At 47.4% G+C, this 24,889-nt stretch overlaps 1 protein-coding gene and 1 long non-coding RNA gene across 4 annotated transcripts in view; one reads left to right on the plus strand and one right to left on the minus strand.

The window, feature by feature from the left end:
• GSG1L (GSG1 like) overlaps positions 1-24,889 on the minus strand; it is a 55,403-nt gene that overhangs the window by 8,750 nt on the left and 21,764 nt on the right. For all 3 annotated transcript variants that reach the window (XR_010348121.1, XM_064390473.1, XM_064390474.1), the window contains exons 3-5: positions 14,732-14,884; positions 10,546-10,657; positions 5,290-5,457 (exon numbers count right to left, since the gene is read on the minus strand). Coding sequence is in view for 2 of the 3 variants with exons in the window: in XM_064390473.1 (XP_064246543.1) it covers positions 5,290-5,457; positions 10,546-10,657; positions 14,732-14,884 (433 nt within the window). In the remaining variant the exon portion in view is untranslated. The remainder of the gene's footprint in view (positions 1-5,289; positions 5,458-10,545; positions 10,658-14,731; positions 14,885-24,889) is intronic.
• On the plus strand, positions 113-24,494 carry LOC135281529 (uncharacterized). The gene is made up of 3 exons (XR_010348123.1): positions 113-234; positions 24,032-24,130; positions 24,383-24,494. It is a non-coding gene; the product is annotated as an uncharacterized LOC135281529 (long non-coding RNA).

A 24,889-nucleotide genomic window follows, 5' to 3' on the forward strand; every position in this document is an offset into this window, starting at 1 on the left:
GCACTCATCCCTGTGCACTGATGAAAGGGGAATAGGAGGATTGGAAAAACTGATGTCTGTGTGAAGAGCTACTGACTCTGCCAACGGGAGGAACATCAGGTCAGTAACTGAAACCCTGTTCAGGTACCTGGTGACCAAGCTGGAAATCAGAGCAAAAGGTTGGCATGTCTTTGGAAGGCAGTGGTATGATCTGCACATCTGACACGAGCACAACGGACTTACAGGAAGCAAGCTGTGAGTATGACACATTACAGAAATGTGCAAAAAGGGAAAAAATAGCATGTGAATGATGATTTGAAAAGTTCTGGTTCTCACAGTGTTGGGAATAGTCCTGATTTATTAGCTCTGCAATAGCTTTGGTCCTGCTGTCTGTTTCAAACTGCTCCTAGCACTTGAAACTACATTTTCTGTCCCTGCAGAGACATTTTGTCTGCACTGCTATCAATGGCAGTTTGAACTCAGCTCACTCCAGAATTTCACCAGTAGCATCTGCCTGCTTAGGTTGGTGTTGCAGATCAGAGTAAGGGCCCAGTCAGCAAGAAAAATGTTGTGAAATCAGCTGCAGAGGCTGAATGGGTGTTGATGGACAGCTGCAAATGCTGTGCTACGGATGGGTGAGCTGGGGGAGGCTGAATCTTCCAGATTTACTTGCTAAATAAGCTGGTTTAACAGCCTCTGGTGAGTGAGATTGGCTTCACAGGGAGCATGAGGCTGGATCCCGGACTGAACCAGGGCTGTGCTGATCTCTGGGGTCCCAGGGTGGGAAAATCCCCTGACCCCTCTGCAGTGGGCTCAGCTCCAGCGGGACTCTGCACCCCTGACCAGCCTGGATGCACATCCAAAGGCTGCTCTTGTTCCCACTAAAGAGGCCCATGGGTAATTCCAGTTCCCTCACATCACAGACTTTTCATTCCTTGCCTGAGGCAGGGATGAGCTCTCCAGGAGGATCTCACTTGGATTTGATTTCCACCCTTTCAGGCCCCATATCCCTCACCTCAGGCTTCAGTCCTCATGTACCTCCACCCCAGGACATTCCCTTGTCCTCCCTGGAGCTGCTCCTGTCCTTGTCCCTGCAGCTTGCCTGGGGCTCCCTCTGCCCCACCAGCAGCTCCAGCAGAGCAAGGAGCAGAGAGGAAAGTTTTCATTCTTTACCTGAAAGCAAAATCCACCAGCATCCTGGGAGAAGGGGAGGGTGTAGTGGGGAGGGTGCCTGAAAGGGGTTTTTTAATTTTTTTTTAAAAATGAAGGCAAGAAACTGAGAACAAACTTGGGAAAGACATCGAGTCTGGGTGAGCTGGCTGTGCTGGCCCCTGCCTGGATGGATGTGGGGATGGTGTTGGTGGAGCTGCTTGGTCTAAACGAGCAGAATTCTTGTGAATGCATCTTAATTATTACACAGCCATAGGGAAAAAGCTGCCAAAACAGCAGGGGAGAGCTAAAGCTGCTCAAACAGCAGTTCCTAAACAGCTGGGCAGGGGAAGAGGAGAAAGTCTGTCACCATCCCTGCAGCTGTTGTCACAGAGATTATCAGACTTTATGGGACAGAACAAAGAATCCCTGTCCCTTTGGTTTATCTTTGGCTTAATATTCCATAAAGCACAGGCGGTAAGATTTAGAAAATGATTATTCATTAATTAATTGAAAATAACTAATTGAAAAAAATTGGACATATTTAAGATAAACCACGGTTTCTTTCTGTATCAATAATTTCCTGTTGGTTATTTGAAATATACAGAGTTGGATTTTTCCAATGGTTACCTGTATAGTGGCCTTTTTCTGCTAGGATGACACTGCCAACAGTAAAGGCCAGGTTGCATTTTAAAGTGACATCTAGTAAAATCCCAGATACCTGCAAGAATTAATCTCAAGATCACTGAACTAATTTTTTCTTCTTGCAAATTAACCCAGCAAACAATATTTTATTACAGATAAACAGGTAACATGTAAGAACTAATTCCTAAAGGGATCCTCAGAGCAGGAAGGAAGGAAGCAGGAGGGCAGTGAGGGCTCCTCCTCTGCTGGCTGGGCTAAACCTCAGATGAGGGACTGTGCTCATGACCACATGGGCAAGAGTGTTCATGTGAAACAGAGCAGGAAGAGAAACTGGGAGGGATGGAAGAGAGATACTTGTTATGAACTGACACCCAATGAACTAAAAACATGAAAAAGATGAGCAAAAGTTACAGACACATATTCATTTCAAAGGAAAACAGAAAAAAAGATAGGAAAAACACTTGAAGGACAAAGACTGAAAGCTGACTTTGCAGTTAATTCTGATAATTTTATAGAACACTTAGAGCATGAATAATACCTCCAATTCTGTATAATTGACCTGGTTTTCTCAGAGTTACCCTGAGGGCTATTGTACCTGTTATAGCTGAAGAGCTCTGCTATCTTTCAATTTTATAGTGTGAAACAGAGTCTGTTTCGTCTGGACTTTTCAAAGTATCCCAGGCCTGGGTAGGACATAAGTGATGTCACACTTGAATCTTTGATTTTTCAGCAGCTGCTTCAATGTTTTCCCAGTGGCAGGAGCAGTGAGATGCTCAGGGTAAGGGGGCAGAGAATTTGGATGTGCTCCTCGTGACTGACTGAGGCTGGGCAGCTCCCTGTGCTGGCTGAGCTGGGGTCAGAGCAGGCTGTGGGGCAGAATTTGGGGTGCACACAGACATTCCTGGGGTGCTAAAGGCCTTCCCCATGTTCTCAGAGCAGAGGCTGCCCTGGGATGGGGAGGCTGAGGTCAAGGAGCAGCAGGGCCAGGCTGCTGTGCAAGGGGAAGGGCTCAGACAGCAAACCATGGGGTGATGAGGCTCATCCCCTGCTCCTCCTGGGACAGCAGCACAGCTGGCAGCTCCCAAGGGACCATTTCAGCTCTTACATCCACATTTCCAGCAGATCTTCTGCTGTTCTGTGCAGTTGCATGCAATTAAAATGAAGCACAATACAATGAGAGAGTTGAGAAAACACGTGCGAGATTAGCAGCATTTTACTGTCAGTACTTTTCATAAAGCAAATTTCTTCCCTGGGAGCAGAGGCCTGTAGGATAATATTCCTACAAAAAAAAAGTTTTATCATACAAAATGGGGCTGACACTTTCCTTGCCTGAGTCCCAGGTGCTGAATGGAACTGCTGGAATAATGATGAAGTTGAATTTTCAGAGGGACACAGGAAAGTGCCTGTTGTCCAGCCCAGAGGTTGGATGTGTGCTCCAGGGGGTGCTGGCTCTGCACTGAGGCAAAGGAGCAGGCAAAAAGGGTGAAGATATCTGCAAAGTAACTGGAAGGAAGAAAGGCTGGAGGGTTTTATTCATGAGGTATGAAAAGGAACATGGAGGTGGAGGAGTAGGAGGGAATGTGAAGTATCCCTGGGTATGTGCACAGGAAGGAAAGAGGATTTATTTTATTTTCTATTTGTGCAAAGGCAGATGGGAGCTCAGGGAAGTTGTGTGGGACTGAGGGCACCCACAGCGTGCAGCAACAGGGTGTTGTTAATGGACAGCCCCTGGACCCCTGCAGTCAGAGCATCCCCAGGGCACAGCAGTGAAGCTGAGCATGAATATGATCACTTTAAAAATTAAAAAAAAATTAGTATATTGCTGCACAGCTTTGAATCTCTAGAATGATCCCATGGTAACACTGTCTCTGGGCTTCCTATTATGTATTCAGATACAACAATTAAAATAATGTGATATAAAAAAAGAAAGTCATAATCATGAAGTTAGGGAACACCACATGCTTGAGCTGAGTGTGCCAAGTGCGTGTGGAAGGGTTGGGAGGAGGTGACTGAGGAGGGAATTGTTGGGGGTGGAATTGTGTCATCTTGTGAGGGCAGGAGGAGACCAAACCAAACCCACAATGCCCATGTGAGAGAGAGAGAGATCCCTGTCCTCTGGGCCATTAATATATTCTGCTATTTACTCTTCCAGTAGTGGTACTTCAACAAGTTTCCTTAGCATTTTCCAATCTAACTCAAGATACTGTTCTTTATAATTCTGCTGAGCTCCTATCTGCAATTCTCACTTCAAAAATTTGTCTGGCTTCCCTCCCTTAGTGCTGATTTACCCTGAGGCACACACTGACCCCTTCCTCTTCACTGTGTCTGGGCTTTCTTTTCTCCCACAGAGAATTTTTTAGAATTCACTGTCATGTTCAAATGCAAAATTAGGAAAATCATGGTTGTTTGCATAATTTCTCTTTTCCTTCCAGACTGTCTGAAAGGTAGAGTGAAAACTTGGATATTAGCACAGGGATAACTGCAACAACAGAATAATGAATGAGATAACCAAGGGAAAGCAATAATCATGGCAGCTCTCTAGTTCTGCCCTCTCAGGAGAGCTCCTCACTCTGCTGCTGAAATGCTGAAATTCCAAACCTTCTGTCCCCTCAGAGCTTGCCAACCACTCTCTTCCACCATGGACAAACTGCCTCTCTGCTCTGACAAACAGCAATGCAACCTGCTTGTATTTCCTGCCCCCAAAATGTCTTTGTATCACTTCAGGCCATAGATTTTGGTGAGGATTTTCTGTACTTCTCAGCTCTTCATCCTGAGAGGATCCACCCCCCTGTGGAGCCCATCCCTGCTGTGTGAGCCCTGTGTGTGTCCTTCACAAAAACAAAGCCTGAACTTTGTCTCCAAAGAATGAGGGCACGAGGTTGCTGGAGCAGCCACAGGGCCAGCTGCTGGGCAGGGTGACAGAGCATCTCTGGGCCTTGGGACAGGACTCCAGCCCCCCTCAGACCCTGGTGGCAGGGTGGGTGGCACTGGGTGGATGGCACTGGGGGGGTGTTTTGCTGGGTTTGTGGGGATTTGCTCCAGAGGATGGGTCGTGCAAAGAGCCAGGGATGGGTTGTGGGCATGGGACCACACCTGGGAGATGGCAGCTCCAAAGTGGCCTGGTGGTGGCTGGAAAATGCCTCACAGCTGTTGGGATTATTGGGAGGTGCCTTTTGCACGTGCTGAGGAAGGATGGATGTCACATTCGGTACACCCCCACAATTTTACCTTTCTAGAGAGGGAAAATCAGCTGACATTGGCAGCACAGCTTTTTGTGAATTGGGCACATACTGTAAAGATTTTAATGAGTACAGGAGAATGGGTGGGCACTGTGGCAGCACAAAATTTATGAAAAACCAAACCAAGGAGCACCTTTTGAGTTTGCCTTTCACACACCTTTTCCAGGTGCCTCAGAGTCTCACCCACGAGTGCTGAAGTGGGTGAGAGCCTGGGTTTTCTGAAACCAGAGCAGGGTCCATGGAAACCTCCCCTGATGGAGTGACTGGCTGCACTGACCTTTCTCTGAAGTACTTGATGGCTTCCTGGTCTAGGAAGTTCTGCTCTTCTCGAAAGCCCTGCTCAAAGATTTTGCGCTTGTGTCTGAACTCAATGACAGTCTTAGTGTAAGAGTTGAGCGTGGTGACGGAGGCCGCCATGCAGCAGGTGAAGGAGCCCCACGCCAGACTGTGGAGAGAGAAACCAGCAGACAGAGCTGGGTTACACAGCAGCTCATGCCATGTTTCTGACACACACACACACAGGTAGGAGCAGGCAGGGAAGCTGGAGGTGACAAACCCATCTCATCTAAGCTCATCCTACCTCCAGAGACCTGTGGCTCGGGCTCAGGCAGGCAGGAGGATGGGCTGGGGGCTGGGCACAGCCTTCAAGCCATGGAGAGCCCTGTGCTAAGGTGAACACTTAGTGCCACCACGGCCAGACACCTCCCGATCTCCTGTGAAATGCCTCAGAGCCTTGCAGACAAGTGCTAAACCCCACACACTCCTGGAGGCAGCAATGTCAGAGAGTCTTTTGGAGCAGTTTTCCCATCCCTGGGGCACTGGCTGCACAGTGCCAGTGCAGGGATGGTTTCTAATCTGCTTTTCATACCTCCATCAGACTACTGTATTTCCTTCTTTCCTGGTTCATGGACACCTCTGGCCTCCCTCCCTTGTGCCTGGTCTCTGAAAGCCTGACCAGAACAGAAGACAACACTTCCATTCTGTGGAGTCACCAGCCTGGGGGTTTCCTGGCTGACTCCCCCAGAGTGAAGGCAGTGCCAGCCAGCCTTGGCCAGCCAGGGCCAGGACACCTGCAAGTACCAACCAGGAGCACAGGGAGGCAGAGGGAGAAGGGAAGAAAATAAGAGACTGGCCCAGGGCCAAGCTGGACCAGCAGCAAGTGCTGTCCTGGGTCTGCTGGCAAGCGGGGTCAGCTGGGAGCTGCTCTGTTCCCTCCCTGTGACAGGGCTTCCCCCCAGCCTCTCTTGTTCTCCCTGACCTCAAGTTCAGATGGGGCTGGTGAGGGGCTCATGGCCCCAAGGAATTGAAATGCTTTCTGAGCATGAAATGAGGCTGCAAAACCAGGCCCTGAATTCCTCCCTTTGTCTGCAGAGCTTCTCTGCCTTTCAGCTCCCCTTGGCTTCACACTCAGCCCATCAACTCTGGCTACACATAGTTCACAGTGGCTGCCTAAGCAAGCTGGATTAACTCCATCACCTGTGATGGTGACACACTTTACCTGCTCCTTTTTGCACTTGTTCTATAACAAATTGATGTGAATTATGCAGAGCAGAAAGTATCCAGCCCCAGCAGCATTATCTTATAAATACGCATTGTCAACACAGCTCTCAGCATGAGCTATTTTCCCATTCTGCAAAGGACCTGCAGACAAGGAAGCAGTTTCTCATTTCAAATTAGACAAAACTTGAAAAAGAGCACATATTCATGGACTGAAAAATCTGGGGAAAAAAATGGCTCAAGTAAACAGAAATGGCTCATTTCAATGATTTCAAAATTCAGCTTATAACAAGTCCTGCAGGGACTCCTGAGGCAATGAGATGTGTGGAGGCAGCTCTTTCCCTGTCAATTTTGGACCTGTTTGCCAGATGCAATCAAATGAGAAGGAAATGTAGTGACCCTGGGGTGACAAAGTTCCCTGAAGTTTCCCATGGCTGGGGGGAGAAGCAGGAAGGGAGCCTGAGCTAGGTGTGAGTGGCCAGGCACAGCATCTTCCTGGCCTGCCTGAATCTGCCTCCCACGAGGGGTGTGGGGAAGAGCTCCAGCAGCTGCAAACATTTCCAGCTGGGCTCCCAAGCAGTATCCAGGAAGAAGGCAGCCAAAAGCACACTGTGCCTGGGAGGTGCCTGGGGAGAATTTCTCTTGGATGTTTCTGATGGTTTCTGATGAAATCAGAAGTGCTGAAAGGTTCAGAGAAGGAAAGACAGAATGAAGACTCTCAGTGCCTGGCATTTGGGAAATCACAGTAATTAGGCAATTAGGATAGATGTACTTTAGTTTTTATGCACCTTGGTTAAATGCTATTTATTTTGAATTGTAGAGTGGTTGTCCTACCTTAGGAGTTACACCTGCCTTAGGTGAAGGCCTTTTTAACAGCAATGTTGTTAATACTCCATGCCAGCTGTGCCCCAGATGTGCTGGGACTGCACCCACAGATCCTCCTGCAGCTGAGCTCAGGGCTGGGCTCTCAGGTTCCCCCATGGCTCAAACAGCTCAGGCTCTTTATATTTATTTGCTTTAGAGAGTCTGAACTCAAACATCTCCTGATCCTCAGGGACAATGAAATCCCCAGCCTGGAGAATGCCCTGAGCCACTCCTGACTTGTGCCAGAGCCCAGAACAACCTCCAGGCTTTGCCAATGGCTTGGAAAGGGGTAGGACAACAAACACCACCCTGAGACACCTGAGCAGACCATAAGCAGCCCTTCCTCATTTTGGGGAGGGGTGTTTTTATCATTCCCTTTTGATAGAGGGGAAGTAGCGCCACAGAAGACTTGGTTTTCCCACTGGCCCTTGGGAAAGGGATGGCAGTGTGGATCCCCAAGACCCTTTGGCTCTGGACCTTAGGGACAGTTTCCCTGGCCCCACTTGCCAGGGCTGTTTCAGTTCTCTGGGCTCTGCTCTGTGGCTGGGGGCTGCAGTGGCATTCCCAGCAGGCTGGAATCGAGGGTGGTGGTGACAACTGCTGGCTCAGGGCTTCTCAAAGCTCATATTCCAGGACATCACCAGAGCCCAGGTGCAGCAGAAAATAATTCCTGCATGTCTGGTTTTCCACCAGGCTGGGTGGGCATTTGTAATTAATCCTTCTTAAAGAAGGTGTTTGAGTCTAAGTGCCAGGGAAGGTTCTCTGGTCTGTACAACAGGGCTGGCTCAGTGTTACCTGGAAGGCAGAAACCTTGATTTTACCTTTTTTGACCTCCAGCCCTTCCTTTTCCAGGTCTGCTACCCATCAGTAGCATGGCATGAGGGACCCCATGGCTGTCCCCAGGCTGCTGAGCACCACTGCAGGCTGAAAATGCTGCTGCTGCTCAGCCCTGGCCCAGCTGAGCCCGTGTTTGCACCATGCCCCACATCCTGCATGGATAAATGGGCTGCCTTGGAAGCACCAGGGAAGGAAGGGAGGGAGGGAGGGAGGAAGGGAGGGAGGGAAGGGAGGGAGGGAGGGAGGGAGGGAGGGAGGGAGGGAGATTGCTAAATGCAAGAAGGAGCTTTGTGGCTGCAGTGGCTGGAAAGAGCTCAGCTCCCAGGGTGGCTGTGTGGAGTGAAGCTGAGCTCTCACCCCAGGATTTCGGGCAGAGGAGATGCTGCTCCCAGACTGTGAGTATCTCAGAGTCCTCCACAGTGAGACCCAATGCAGGGGCAGCCCTGGTCCTTGAACCAAAGCCCACTGGGCCTTCCCTGGTTGTGGCTGCCCAGGAGGAGCTGAGGGGGAGGCTGGTCTGGGACAGGGCTGGGGTCTGGACTTTATCCCCCATGGAACACGGCTCCCAGCTCCATCTGCCATGGAATACCAGCTCCCAACCCCATCTCCCATGGGACACAGCTCCCAACCCCATCTTCCATGGAACACTAGCTCCCAACCCCATCTCCCATGGGACATGACTCCCAGCTCTATCCACCATGGGACACATCTCCTAAACCCATCTCTCATGGAACACCAGCTTCATCCCCCATGGGATACCAGCTCCCAGCTCCATCTCCCATGGAACATCATCTCCATCTCCCATGGGACACCATCTCCCCATCTCTATGGGACATAGCTCCCAGCCCTATCTCCCATGGGACACTGGTTCCCAGCCCCTTCTCCCATGGGACACCAGCTCCATCTCTGTGGGACACAGCTCCCAGCTCCATCTCACTGGGATACCAGCTCCCAGCCACATCTCTCATGGGACATTGGTTCCCAACCCCATCTCCCATGGAACACCAGCTCCATCTCATGGGATTCCAGCTCCCAGCCCCATCCCCCATGGGACACCAGCTCCATCTCTGTGGGACACAGCTCCCAGCAGGGAGTGTGGGTGGGATGAGTGGGCCCAGGGAGAGCTCAGGATGCCCTGAGGGACCCTGGTGCCCACTCTGAGCCATGGGGGCTCTTGGCTTGCACAAGATGAAGGAGAATAATCTAATGAGTGTTTATCATGCAAGACATTTAACAACATTTTGAAGTCTGAGTATTGCAGTAAATTACAAAATAGATTACTGAAGACAAATATGCCTTATTATTTAAATATATTGAAAATTATACAATTATTGTGACAGAGTTGTTATAAATATTAATATAAATATTATAAATATGTGAATGCAATGTATTTATAAGTCCATTATCACATGCAATAAATATTCATTATTGAGACACCAAATAAGCTGTATTTTAAATATAATGTGATTTGTATTTTGTAACATGTTGCTAAAATGGTAGTAACTCCTCCTATGAAACACAGTGGAAAGAGGTGAGAAGGAAAGACTAATAATTCCCTGCAGCGCTGTGCATAAGAAGTATTTACTTGTTGGTGTTAGCAAAGATTGTTGTATTTGTTTTGAGATGGAAAGAAAATAATGTGCTATATTTAGAAATTACAAGAAGAAAGTATTTTCCCTATCCATCCAAAGAGGCTGATGCCTCTGGAGGACTGGGGATGTTGTTTGCAGGTATTTTTATTCTCCACAGCCTCCTGCTCTTGGTAAGCTTCTTATAAACGTGCAAGCAATATAACACAGTTGCTGTGTCTGGGCAAAATTAGTTTCACGTGATTTTAGAAGATAAATGGGAAAGGTGGAAAAAAAAAACAAGCCATGTCCATGTTCCCAAGCCTTCTCCCCATGATCCACAGGGAGGTCTCATCATGCCAGGAGCACTGCACCTTCCCCTGCAGCTGTGCTCAAAGCTGCACCGCAAGGTTCAACTGAGACATTAATTAAAAACAAGGGGGGAGAAAAAAAAAGCTTAAAGTCTCAGAAATGCCATGGCAATTATGTTCCTAAATTGAACTTTAATGAGAGTGCTCAATCTGTGTTGGTAATTGTGGGTGCTGTTTATTTACAAATGCTCAGTACCTGCTGATAGCACAGCTGCTGCTGCACAGACCTGTCCCCACACCTCCAAACTGCTCGGCCCTGGGGGCTCGTGCTGCTGCAGGCTTGGCAGCTGGAAATCCACAGGGTGTTCCTGGGATTGGAGGTGATGTGTGCAGCATCCCAACAGGCTGATGGAACAGCTCCAGAGAGAAAAGAGACAAATGTGGGGTGACACTTACCAGAAGGACCATCCGTAGTCCCAGGAGTGTGGTCGCCAGTCCTCTGGCCCAAGGCTGACTGTCACTTGGAAAACTTGAGTGTACATCATGTGTGCCACCATCCCCAAGAGACCTGGGAAGCAGGGATTAGAACAGGAATTTTTGTGCCAACATTTTTTTTTAATCATTCTTGAGGGAGCTACTGCTGGAAGTGCTTTGAGAGCTCCAAAAAAGTCTTTGTTGTACTTTTATGCCTCCTGTTCTACTGTGGAGGAGGGAGCTGCATGGGCAGAGGAAAGATGTGACTGAGAGCTCATTATTTTACATCATTCTGAGTTCTCAATTAAGAGAGGAGTTTAAGAAAGAAAATCGTTGAAGAAAATGTTGCACAAGGAGCATCCCCACCAACCCTGCTGCTGCAAACCAGGGGTGTGCCACCCACAGATATCTCACAGACAGGCCCCAGGTGAGAGGAGGAGGAGGAGAGGCTTCTGCAGGCAGTGCGGGCTCAGTGTGCTCACGCCACACAACCATATTCTGTCCCAGCAGTTGCTAAGATTTATGAATTTGAACACGCATAAAACACTTGGAAGCTGCACCAGGAAGTGAAGTGAGCTTGGTGCTGATGATGTGTGGTGAGAGGAGCCCATTGGGATACTTTTGGTGGTGCAGGGCTGGTGATGCTTTTGGGACACTGCTAGAGCTCACTGAGAGAACTGCACTGGGTGAGGATCAGACTTGCAGTCCCAGTGAAGTTAAAGAACAAGGCTGCAGTGAATCACAGGGTGGCCTGAGTGGCTCTGCCTTTAGCTGGCCACTGTGGTCCTGCAGTTTAAACAGAAAAAAACCACCTGAACTTTATATTTAAACAGCCTTTCGAGGAAAACCAAACCCCACTTTTCAAGCAGTGGTGGCCAGGACCAGCTCTGAGGTTTGGAGAATTTTCTAGCTACAGTAATTTGGGATGTTCATGCCATGGCACCTGGGCAGTGCAGGGTGATGATCCCCAACAAGCTCTGGAAAGTGTCGGTTCAGGCTAAGGAGGGGCGGCTGGATCACTGCATCCCGAATAATTCTTGGATCTATAGATGTGCAAAAGCCTCTTGTGCTGCAGTGGCAGTTTAGGGCACTTAGAAATGCCAATATTCTGCCATGGTGGGTGCAGTGAGGTCTGTGTGCTACACTTTGACCATTCATTCACTGTTCTCTCTGACCATCTAATTTTTTCCACTGTTGCCCTTCCCATACATGGAAGATCCTGATTTCCCTCCCCCAACCACACCCAAGTTTTGGCTCTTCTTTCCTTCTTACTCTCAGAACCTAAACCCCTCCATTAGCCTCCCCAGACACGTGGATGATTCAGGGCAGTTCCGGGGGAGGGAGGCAGGGGAATGTTTGTGTTGTGGGCATGTTGAGCAGGACCTTCAGCAAGACAAATGTCAGATTTGATACAAACAAGTGCAGAGGCTGAGGGAAGACGTGGTGTTACAGGGAGCTGGGCTGATTTGCTCAGCTGCCTCGTGTTGGAGTGACACACTGCAAAGATAGGAGGTGGAAAGAGCAATTCACTCCAGGAGAAATGAGATTTGGGCAGGGTGGGTGGCCTAATGGGAGCGCAGCAAAGTGCTGCACACCTTGCTTTATCCAGGTTCTATTTAATTTCCAGAATGCACCGGGAGCTTGCTGAACTTTTTAAATCAGTGGATTTTTCTTCAGCTGATAGTTGTGCCTTGATCTTAAGTTTGGAGTATGCTGTTTCTATATGTCCTGTCAGTAATTTTTCAACCCTAATAAAACATTACAGCCTGCCCTGAGACCTGTCACAGTCACTCAGAGGCAGCAGGAGGTTTGACACAGGCAGGACGAGCCTCAGCAGGGCTGAGCTGCTGGGCTCTGTCACACAAACCTTGCTCAGGGTTTGAGCCACCTTCAGCCCTGTGGCTGTGTGGGAGGCTGAGGAGACACTCGCTGATCCAGGTGAGGAGGAGGAGGTCACCAGCAAACAATGGAAAGGTTCTTTGTTTTATCTGCCTAATGCCAGGGCGGGATGGGGCTGGGTCTGCACCTGGCAGGGCTGTTGGTGCTGTTGTGCCACATCCAAACTAAAGCAGAATAATGTAAATATTTTGTTGTGCTGCTTCATGCACTTTTGGTTTGGTCTATTTTAGCTGTGCCTTGCCAAGTTCTCCATGGGGAAACCCTCTGGTCCTCTTTGCTGTACATTTAATGAGCTAAAATGAGCTGCCTGTACCACAAACCAGCAAAAACTCCATGCCCAGCATCATCTTTTCCCCCAGCTGGTTGCTTGAGGCTGGGCAGGGAGGGCACAGTGCCTGTGCCCATGCAGGCTCCAGGGCAAGAGGTGTTTGCAGGTGGAAAATCCTGGTGATGTGGAGTGCTGGAGTGTCTGGCAGTGCAGAAACACTGAGCATTCATAGCTGGCTGGAAATCATGAGCCCTGCAGGACCACAGCTGCTTGGAGGTGTCAGTAATGGGAGAAATTAAGGAGCTTTGGAAAGCTGGAGATGAAGGAAATATGGAAAAGACAATGTATTTTAAAGCACTTTCCCATATTTATAATAGAAATGCTATTTGTGGAATATATCACATTAATGAAAATGTTTTATTATAAACATTACACAAGAAGCATATGTAAGTTTTTCAGTTTGTGTAAGGTTAAGAGGGATACCAAAATAGTGATGTTGCGGGGTATTTTTTAGTGGCTCATAGAAACAACAATAAGTGACCACACTGTTGGGATATTTTTTCCTAAACTTTAGATGTTGAGCTATAAGAGTGTGGAGATCTCATTGCACTTTTATGAGGGAACTCAACCATGAATTTAATGAGGAGTGTTATGCTCCAATGGAAAGTCCTCTTCATTACCTAATTTCTATTAAGCTATGTCATTATAAATATGCTAAGCTTAAATAAATATAGTTTTCTTCTTTTCCTTGATATCCCTGCCATTGAAAATAACAGCTAGCAATGTACTGGGGTTTGGGGTTTTATCCTTGTTTCAATTCCTCTATCATTTTTCCCTGTAAAATTTTGAAGTTTATATTTGGACTATCTTGGCAATGTACTTAGAAAGAGGGAAGGCCAAAATAAAAATAGAAAGTTGTGTAGGAAAGAAAACTTCATCATTCCTACCAAACTTTAAAACTGCACTTAATGGTGAAGGGAGAGAAGAACATCATGGAAGTAATTGATTGAATGCTGAAGAAATCCACATAGTTTGATTTTGAAAATTGAACAGATTTTTTTTTTTTGCAGTTCCAAACTATATCCAAAGCTGAAAAAATATGCTTTGGCAGTTATTATCAGATGTTTTTGTCACTCAGCTCTACTTCTGACCTTTCATTTTTGTTATTATTTCACCATTTGCAGCTATCGCTGAAGATACAAAGTCCTTCCCAGAATGTACACTGCCTGTTGTAATGTCTTCCAGCCTGAAATACAGAAGGGTAAAATGCACTTCTATTGCAGAAATTCTTTCTGCCAGAGAGGTCCACGCAGGAGTGCTCACATGGGCACCTTGGCTGTTTGTATAAATCCTGGAAAGTGGGGGTTTTAGCCAGAAAATCTTCACAGAAGTCAAGGGGCACTTAAGCACACGGTTGGAGTTATTTTAGAGAAGTGAATTCCTCAAGTTCATATGGTGAAGGGTCCCAAGTACAGCCTGAGCACAAAACCAACCCAAATGAGCAGTTCTGAGAGAACTGCTGTGCATGTCCCAGCCACTCCTGGGGCTGCTCCTCAGTGCCAGCATTAGAAGCCTTTTCATTCTCAATTTTGTTAATTAACAAGATGAGCTCCTGTCTTTAGTTTTCCAGCCTTCACCTACTTTCAGGATTAACACAGAAAAAAGACTTTTCAGCTTTACATGTTTTTAATTTTCCTCTGGAAAATGAGTGTGATGATGCTGCAAATGGAGCTGAGGCTGGAGCTGTGGTAATGGCTGTGCAGGCTGGGGAAGGATAATTACTGCACTGCTGCTGTGAAATCAGGAATGAGGATATTCACTTCTCCCTGGCAAGAGGAGAATTTATCATGCAGTCTTTGTGCCAAAGGAACAAAAAATTACAGTGAAAAATTGCGATAGCGAAATGGGGATAAGAGAGTCTTGGAGCCTCCGGTTTTTTATTCTCTCAAAGTTGTGGAATTTTGCTTAGTGGTGGTAAAAAGGGGAAGGGGAGGTTCATACCTGAAAGCACAGTGAAGACAGCAGCAAAGGCATTTAACTTGAGCCCATCTATGACACTGCTTGAATGAAAGAGCTCGAGGCACATGAGGCTGAACCCGACGACCAACAGCATGATGTACAACACCTCGGACACCACTGAGAGCCACAGCACACCTGGGGGCAAAGAGCAGCAACCTGTCAGCACTTGGGAATACTTGCAAGAGGTTAAAGTTGGCAACAATTAATTAGGAAGTCAGGAATGTCTAGGAGTAACTGTATATTAGGAATTTTTTAAAAAATGTTGGGTGGTTTTTGAGGTCGCCAATTGTAATTTTTTTTTTAAAATGTTTATCACATCCACTGTATATTGGGAGAAATTTCTTTACTGAGAAAGTCATTAAGCACAGTCTGCCCAGGGGAGTGGCAGAGTCACCATCCCTGGAAATGTTCAGAAAACAAGTGAAGGTGGCATTTCCCAATGTGGTTTGGGGACATGGGGGCATTTGGTAAAACCTTGGCCTTAGTGATCTTGGTGGTCTTTTTCAGCCTTAATGATTCTGTGATTCACAGAGTTTAAACTCAACAAACCATGGCCCAAACTCAGAAAAACAGAAAAAGCAGTGAATGAAGATGTGAAGAGTGGCAGGGTGGTAAAGACACTGCAGACAGAACAAGCTGTTGCTTGTTCTTGTTCAGCTTGGCTACAGAACCTCTGTGGGTACGTGTGAGAACCTCTTGGCTCCTCTGAGCCAAGGCACAGCTCACAGAATTAATTTCCCCACCTGTTCCACAGTTTAGATGAGCACAATCCACCACGCAGGGAGGTGATGGCACAGGGTACCTGACTGCCTGTGTGCTGCTGGGAGTTGGACAGCCTTGGATGCCTCTTTTCCACAAAGAAAATAAATTCAGTCCATGTTTTAAAATTCTTGCCACAGCCTAGTGCTGGGGGCTGTTATTAGAGACAGGCCTGCAGGATGGCAGGGCTCACACGGGGTGTTCTCACAGGGTTTGTGCCACAGGACTGACCCAGAAACTGCCACAATTGCAGCAGGGCGGGCACAGATGTTTATAACATGCTCAGCTGAGGAGCTGCAGAGGCAAAAATGCCTGGCTGGAGTTTCCTCAGCCCCTGGGTGCAGCCCTGAGGGCCCTGTGAGCTCTGCAGGACTCAGGGCAGTGCTCAGGGCAGGGGCTCTGGGAGCACGGGGCAGTGCCCAGCAGGGACTGATGCACCCCCAGGAGATGTCACCTCTGGGAATTCCAGCAGCACAAAACCTCCAGCAGGATCTGCTGAGTCTTTGAAAGTCACCAAGCCATGGGGTAAATTGGAGAGGATGGGAACAGATGAGAAGATTGAGTCCCTGCCCAATTTCCAATTGCTGTTTCAGCATGAGAATCTGCTCGAATTCTCCAGTACATTTGCTAACCTGATTGCTAGAGAATTCACCTGGAAACAATGAGCAGTGATGGAAAATTTCAGCCTAAGCAGTTGAAACATGGAAAGTTAAGCATCTGAAGACAATGGCTTATATTAGAAAATGTTAGCTGTAACCATAGAGACTGCTACAGGCTTCACTTATATTAATACCTTCTCTCCTCACTGCCAGAGCACATGTGTGATAAAGCCCACAGTCCAGCTTATCAAACCAGATATGCAGTCTCATTTTTATCAAATATTTGAGTGGCCTCTTGGTGACCAGGCTGATCCCAGCTCATATTTTGTCTGGGAATCTTTATAATTACATCTAATTAATATGTGCTATTCGTTGTTGCCACTGTAGCTGACCTTTTGAGTTCTTAAACCACACTACAGAGATAGCAATAAATAAAGCTTTTAATTGCTCACAGTGGCTGTGTGTGCAATATTGCATCTATCAACAGCAAACAGCTGCTTATCTCACTCCTCTTAGTCAATTTGGTATCAGGCAACTGGCACACTCTTCCAAAAAGGAATGCAAGTGAGAGAGGGCAGAAACAGCAGGGTTTAGGAGGGATTTTGCCTCATTTTCTCAAACCAGCAATGTCTATGATGAGGGAATGATGGAATGACTTGAGTTTGGAATAATTAGATGATGCAAACCTGACCCACAAACGGAGGCAGCAGAGAGCCCTAACTAATGAGCTGTAATTCATTTGGCCCACACTTGAAATATAAATGTACAACACACCTGCCCAGGTGTTTCTTGCCCTGAGTCAAGCCTTGTGGACCCCCACTGATGCTCTGTGCACACCAGGGCAGTGGTGAAACACTGTCTGCAGCTCAGCACTGTGGTGTGGCTCCAGCTCTGCTTCCCCAGGGGAAAAAACTGGGCTCCAAGAGCTGCAGTCCATGGGTAACATCAGGCTGGTGGTGCTCAGGTTTAGGGCACATTCTCTTGGATGTTTTTGTCAATGACCTGGACACTCTTAAGGAAGTTTGCTTCTGGTGATCCTAAATCAGGAGGAGACCCTGAGTCTCTTGAGAATGGAGGGTCCTTAGAGAGAGATCTTGGTAGATTTGAGTGTGTCACCAACCAGATGACATCTAACAGGGACAAATGCTGGGTTCTGCTCCTGGGCCAGGGTAATCCTGGAGGTACCTACAGAGAGGGGAACAAGGAGCTGAGTGCAGCCCTGCAGGAGGGGTCTGGGGGTTTGGCTGATGGTCCTGGGGGTTCAGGTGATGTACTCAGCTCTATATATGCACCCCCTACCTGTTGCCCACCTGTGTCCCAGGGCCTGAAGCTGGTGCTGCAGGCACCAGTGCAGTGATTTTGGAAGGAACAGGGATTTGGGGAGGTGCAGAAGTCCCTGTGGGAGCACCTGGGTTTGTGTGTCCATTGCAAGGGGACAGGCTCAGAGGGACAGGAGGGCTCTGGGAGCTGAGCCTGGAGGGGCTGGGGCCAGCTGGTGTCTTTTATTCTCCTAAGGAAGGAGAAAGGAGCAGGAGGGAGGAACACCTGACTGTGAGGCTGATGCCACAGGGAGTGCTTTGGCTTCCCTTCCAAAGGGCTGGGATAAGAGTGGCTTTGCCAGCAGGATCACCTGGCAAGGAAATGATGAAAAGCTCAATGAGACGTGAGTTTTGCTCTCCTGTAAATCCTTTTTCTGATGAGACACAAAGGCTGGGTGAGTTTGCTGTGGGAGGCATAGTCAATTACTGCTTTTTTGGAGACCTGTTTATATCTACCAAGGAGCTCTCTTGCCTTATTCCATGGTATTACTGAATACCTGCTCTGAGCCTTTTGTTTAGTGCATCTAATGTGGGGAAAGGCAAGTCCCACATGCAGTGTTTGAATAGTTCTGTGTCCTGTCCTGCATCTCTGATTTTGAATTTCATCTGAAATAATAACACCCAGAAAATGCAACCTGTGTATGAATTTTGGATTTTCCTGTGGCGGCCTGAAGCAGAACAGTTGCTTCAGGTTATTAATTCAGGAGACAGAGTCTTTGTGTTCTGTGCTGATGGTGAAGTGATCTCCCACTGCTCCTCTCTCAACATGAGATTCATGAGGCAGTCACTTGGCATCACTTCCACTCACAACCTCTTACAGCCTCCTTCCTGCAAAGCAGAGAGCTCCTTCTCTTGAGGGCACCTCAGTCATTCCAGGTGACAGGGAAGAAGATCTCCAGGGTATTTTTCTCTTTTCCAATCTTCTCTGCTGTCATCTTTTCTGTCTGCTTACTCCCCTCCAGCCTGTGTCCTCTGCCCCAGGGATCTGTCTGGCCTAACTCAGCTTCTATGAAAAATTTCTCCTTCAGAAGAGTCAGGGCTTGGTTCACTTAGAGAGTTCCACCTGGATGGCCTGTACCTGAGGATCTGTACTCTCATCAATCATCAGACTCCTCTCATCTTTCTGTCTCCGTCCTGTTTATGCATTTGTTTGTTCAACAAACCCACTCTGCCTGTGCAGAGAAGGAGCTGGGAAGGAGCTCAGCTGGGATGTGCCTCTGTGCCAAGGACATTCCAATGTGGGGCCTCCCAGGAAAGGAGAGTCTTGGGCTTTAAAGCAAAAGCAAACCCAGAGTGGTTTCAGTGGCACTCCCACACTCACGAGGGTGGGTGTGTGTGAGCAGCCCACCCAGCATGCAAGCACCAGGACACGATGTGTTCAGCCAATCTTTCCAGGATTCCCTGGAATAATGCAGAGGATGACAGCTGTCAAGTCCTCCTCATGCCTGCTGGGCTTTTTTTAGGTGAGAAAATCGTGCTGGGTTTGCATGTTCCCTTCTGTGCCGGCCAGGAGCTGGCAGGGGCCTCTCTCTCTGTCCTGTCACTCTCTGTGGAATATCAACTTGTTGTCCTGTGTCTGGGCCCATCCTGGTCTCTGAGAAGCTGCAGGAGGGTGGGCACTCTGATCTGAATGACCACTGATATCAGTACCAACACCTCCTGTTCTAACACACCTTCTCCTGTCGTTTTTGTCCCTGGTACCTCTCCACCAGCCACTCTGTCATTGTCACTAACAGCAGTGTTAGTGACAATGACAGAGCCACTTCTGGGCACTGCGGGACACTTTGGACCTTTGCTCCCACCCACAGATATGCTGTATGTCCCAGGTGGGATTGCTCTGAACCTGAGCACCATAGATTGTGAGGCTTTTCCTGGAGGAAAAGGGGTTACCAGCCTCAGGACAACCTCCCTGTGAAGCAAAATCCTTGAAGGTGCAGCACCTGGGCTCAGCTTCTCACCCAGAATGTGAGATTAAAAAGCTGTGACTCACCACAAGATTTCACATAAATCAACCTATATCACAGGGCTCCTGCATCAGAAGGAATCATATCACATTCATATCATCTGATCTCATGGCAGGAAGAAGATCAGTGCAGTAGCTGGGACATTAAAGAACTTTGTGTCTCTGAGCTTTGTTATTTCCTAACCATTATGTGAGAGACTTCTCTGTGGAGCTCATGGTGGCAAGCACCAGTGTCACCTCCTCAAGGGCTTAGGCCCTGCAGCAGCATTGTTACAAGGAAATTAATTTTCCAGCACTCTCCAGTGAAGTGAACATGCTCTTCATTGTGGCTGAGAGGAGAACTGTTACCCACAAGATCACTGGGGTTTTAGGCACTCAGGTTCTCCATGAGCCATCTGGCAGGATCTGTCCCTTGCCTCTCTGTCTGCCAGCAGAGAGCAGCAGCATTTTGAAAGATCCACAGGTCTGAGTGCATCTCTGCAAGGTGCACTCAACTCGAGTGCATCTGCCAGCACTGAGATGTTAGAAAAGGGATATTGCAGACAGTCCTGAAGGGATGAAACAAACAAATGGAACATTTCTTCTGCTAGAGAGAGAAAGAATCTTTACCTCAGCATGCAATGAGTCTCACAAAGTTCTTCCCAGAACCTGAAATAATTTCAGGTCAGCCCTGGCCACTGTGAGTGGACACTCCCACCATGGAGCACTGACCCAGGATGCTCCAGAGCTTCTTGTGGAGCAAGGATTCTCATAAAAGTCATGGGAATTCTGCTTAGAAGAGCTCGAGGCGTTCAGTGAGTTCCTGATGAAGGAACCCAAAGAACAGCGTTGTTCATGACTTCCAGGAGGTTTGAGCTGAGTTTGACTGCTTGGTACCCAAAGTTCATTTCTTGTTCAAATCCACTGCCATTTCCTGACACAGAACAGCGACAGTTCACTCCATTTTCTCCCTGAGAGAGCTCTGGTTAAACTGAGCCATGTCAAGCCTGACATGTTCTGTGCTCCCTCCCCACAAAATCCCAAGATGATTCTTATGTTGCATTTTTAAAACCATTCTCGGGCTTGTTAGCAGTTTGGATTGAAACACCAAGAACTTGGATGACATCTGAATGGGATTATGTGCAGATGATAAAGAAACATTTGCTGCTGTGTCTGGAATGCCAGAGTTCCATAATTTCAATTACTGTTGAGTTTTTGAGATTAATGAGGCCAACAAACCACTTCTGGAGATTTAAATCACATCTATAACTCCTACCACCTACAGTCACATGCAGCCATGGAGTTTGATGCATACTTGTCAAATCAGAAAAGTTGGGTTTTGGTGCCAGCTCACTATGCCAACGGGATCTGACGCCAGATTTTGAGGTCCTATCTCCAGATGAAATAATGAAATCCTCTTCTGGATGCTCCTTCAGGCTGGTCAGGCCATGGAAATGACTGTCAAAGTGTTGGTGCATGTTCTCAAGGAAACACTGAAGAGGTGGCCAACACAGGAATTGCTGGGCGACTTCAAAGCATTTGGAATCCATAAACATGAGCTGTTTGCTCTTAAAGGATTTCTTCAGGGAAAATCATATTGCTATTCCTGAGGATGTTGCTGAGTCATGTTAACCATGTTATACCCAGCAAAGGCAGGGATTGTGTGCCTGGAAATGTCTGTCATGCATTTTGGAGAATGGCTTGGAAATTTTCCAGCATGAAGAAGCCCATAAATGAATGTATTACCTGACATGCTGTGTGACACTGCCTGCTGAAAGCCCAGCCCTCCTGAGCAGCGCCCAAGAAGAAATGGTCTGGAATCTGTATTGACTTCTGAGGGCCCTTTCAGACAGAAAATTAGCATCCTAATTGGGGCAGGCTCACGTTGAGAATGCCTCAGTGGAATTCATCCTCCTTAGGAACACCCACTGCCTCTGCCAGTGCTCCCTATGGAGCTGTGGCTGCTGCATCCCAGCCCTTCCCAGAGCACAGCTGCCCTCCTGGGGTCAGGGGCTGCCCAAAGCAGCCTCACCTGAGCTGTCACACTCTGCCACACTGTCCCTGAGCAAGTGACCAGGCTGGACAGGCAGCCAGAGAGCTCTGGGGAGCTTTGGAGTTCCTCATAACTCAGTGTCACACGTCTGCCCTGAGAGCCAGGGTCTGTCTGAGCTGTGGTGAGGCACCAGCTCCAGTCACTCCTCTGCCACTTCAGCCCTGAGCTGTCTGAGAGAGTCTGATGGGCAAGTAGAAGCTTTGGGGGGGTTTTCTGCATCACAGTTCATCATATGATAAAACCCCTTCTGTCTGCTCAAAGCAGTGGAGCTGAGCAATGTATGCTCCTAAATAACCACTGAGATCCTCGTGCCTGACTGAGATGAAACCAGGAGCATGGCACTTGAAGGACAAGCCAGTGCTGCATTGTTGAGCAGCTCAGGAGACACGAGTGTGCAAGCAATGCTGTCCTGGAGAGTGTGGAACCTTCTCCCCTCCCCACTGACACTGCTAACCCAGACACTGCTGCTGCTGCCTGGGAGAGAAAGTGCTGCTCTCACCCTGTGGTTCACAGTCATTGTCCCCAAGATCCTTGAACTGCCACAAAACACTGGGAAAGCACAAGAGGCTGTGAGAAGTCACCTAGACAGATGTCACCCCATGTGGGAGGAAAAAATATGGGAGGAAAAGAACTATGTCTGAGGGCCAGCCCTGGTTCTGGGTGGTGTGAACTTTCATCCTGCAGGTGTCATCTCTTCTTTGTGCAAAAGCATTAATTTCTCTCCTTGGTCTCCATTCCCACTGTGGCAGCCAGGGACACGGGGAGTTGTTACCCTTGCTCGTGTTAGCAGCAACAAAAAGTTCTGCTTCTGTGTCTCCTAGTCTGCCTTTGCTGTCCTTGTGTTTCTGGACTCATTGCTCTGCTTTTTCAGACTTAGTGACTTTGTTGGAACTGACACCTGGATCCCACTTAAATCTCTCTTCTTCAAGAGGGAAGAGAGGAAAAAATAAGGCAAATGGGCACACACTGAGAAATGCTGTGCACATTGTTTTGGAAGAGCAGTAAGGCCAGCTTCATGTAAATCTCACTCTCTCTTCCAGTGCCATTCAGATGGGTTTAGTCATCTGCTCTTCTCTGCTACTCCAATACTGGGAATTCCAAGCCAGAAATGCTGGAGTGATCAATACCAACTGGTGAAAAGAATAAACCCTGAGCATGTTGTTGTGGCTGGCAGCGGACTGAGCGCGGCTGGTTAATGCGTCACGGCAGAGCCGACCATCTGCCCGTCCTCTCGTGCAGCAGAGAGGCACACCACAGAGCCACCAGAGACACAGCAAGCTTCCTGACCCTAAACCCACCTGAGCTACCTAAAGCTGCCTGTTCCAGTCAACTGAATCAGGCAGCAAGGGTAGATAGAGGGCTGGCATCCAGACAAGAGACTGAGCCTTGCATAATGTGGGAAACCATAGGAGAAATACCTGACACTGCTGAGGGGAGGGAGGAGAAGCTGAGTTTTGGTTTTGTTTAGCTTTAGCTCATGGTTAGTTTCTTTATTTTGGAAGGTGAGGTGAAGCTGTGACTCATAAAATGATTCTGTTCTATGTGATGATGACTTTGGATGGCTCTGGCTTCGAGCAGATTGAATCCTGTGTGTGATACTGAGCAGACTGTGGGATATCTTTGTATCCATAATCTCTTTTTCCTGCTGTAGTAGTAATATAATGAGTAGAGCAAGAGAGTGGAAAAGATGATGAAAAATACTCTAAAAGAGAATTATCCCATGTGCCTTACTAAATATATTTGGGCTCAATGTTTCCCTTTGAAGACCACCAGTGCAGGGCCTGTGATGTACTTCCACCCTCGGCACTGGGCTGAGAAATGAATGATATTCACACCAGTGTTCCCCACATCCTTGGCATCCCTGTTGTGAAAAACAAGACTGTTTCCTCCTTGAGTAATTAGGAATTTAGCTTCAATTCTGCTGGTAAGAATGGTTTAATCTCTGTATGTCTAATTGCCCTTTAAAACCAACTTCAGTGATTCATAACAGATGTGTAAGAAAACACAGGTTAAATACAAGTAACACATTTTTTCCTGCATACTTAATCATAGCTCTCCTGTGACAAGTGCACAGGTATTTGTCTGTGTGGGTATGGATTTACCCTATTGCAGATATATGAACAACAATGCAATAGGAAGTATTCAAGAACAATATAGAGCCTATTTTGGAAAGTGTACAGTTCTTTTGGGAGACCCAGTTAAATTTCTTTTTACTGATGCAGGTCTCTAAATGCTCCTCTTAGAAAATTTATCCTCTTTGTTTCTTCTTAGGAACATCTACCCAGAACACAAAAAAAGAGGTTTGTTTTTTAACTTGGCTGTTACAAGTCTCGTTTGTCTCTTTTCTAGCCTCAAACCTGCTCTGCATTGTCCTTCTCATCCAAACAAGTATTTCCCTATTTTTGACCATAAATGTCACTCTTCTCTCTATGTCTTTAAATTTTATTGTCAGTGCTTTGAGCTGGGGCTGGCAGGGGAGGGATGAGAGGTGCTCACAGGGAGCTGCAGGTGGGTACGTCATGAGTGCTTGTGGTGGCATGGTGACTTCTTGTTTTGTTCTTTGGTTCCTACGATGATCCTAATATTTCTTTTTCATCTTAATCTCTGCAGAGCAGTGAATTAATGTTTTCGTAGAAGTGTCTGTCATCGCCCAAGAACTCTATCCTGAGGGGAAAAACTAATTCAGAACCCATCACTGTATATGTAAAGGTAGGATGACTCCTCATGTTCCCCACTTGGCATTTATCAACACTGATCATTATCTGCCATTTGCTCTCAGTCACTCAGTGGCTGAGAAGGGTTTGTGCATGCTTCAGAGGCCTGCAGTGTATCCAGTGGTTTTCAGGATTTCAAGCTTCAGTTGTCCTTTTAACTGAACATTTTAATGTATTTTAAGCAGCTCTTGCTTTTCTTGGGTTCCTGTCTTCACAAATTCTAAAACCACTTTTATTGCTTCTGAAGGATGCTGAGTCTGCCATACAAGCCATACAAGGGACCTCTTACTCACCTTTTGAATGAAGTACAAGGGTAAGTCAAGAGTAAGAAGCTTCCCACAATTTCTCCATGCTCATATCCAAATTTTTCTCTATATCATGCACAACATTTCTTGGTCTGTGCCTGGTGTTTTAGTCAGCTCCTGCTGTTTTGTTTTCTGTCCTTACACCTTCTCTGCTATCAGGTTTAACCCCGCTGTCTCTGAAGCTGTCCCAAGGGGTCATCACTAACATAATTCTGCATTTTTTATCTGAACATGGAATCCATCCACAGAGATTGTGTTGCTCATTAATGACATTACCTTGTTATTCTGATTCAGCTTTAGTACATGACATCTGCTTTGTCTTTCAGTGTAATCAGCAACAAGACGTTATTGTCCCTCTAATTAGCTTTCTCCCATCAAATTTCTGCTACACCTATTATGTCAGGATCCATTAAAATCAGGCATCTAGTTTTTCTGTTCTCATTAATTGC

This window comes from Passer domesticus, chromosome 15 (genome assembly GCF_036417665.1).
Source record: "Passer domesticus isolate bPasDom1 chromosome 15, bPasDom1.hap1, whole genome shotgun sequence".
NCBI lineage: Eukaryota > Metazoa > Chordata > Aves > Passeriformes > Passeridae > Passer > Passer domesticus.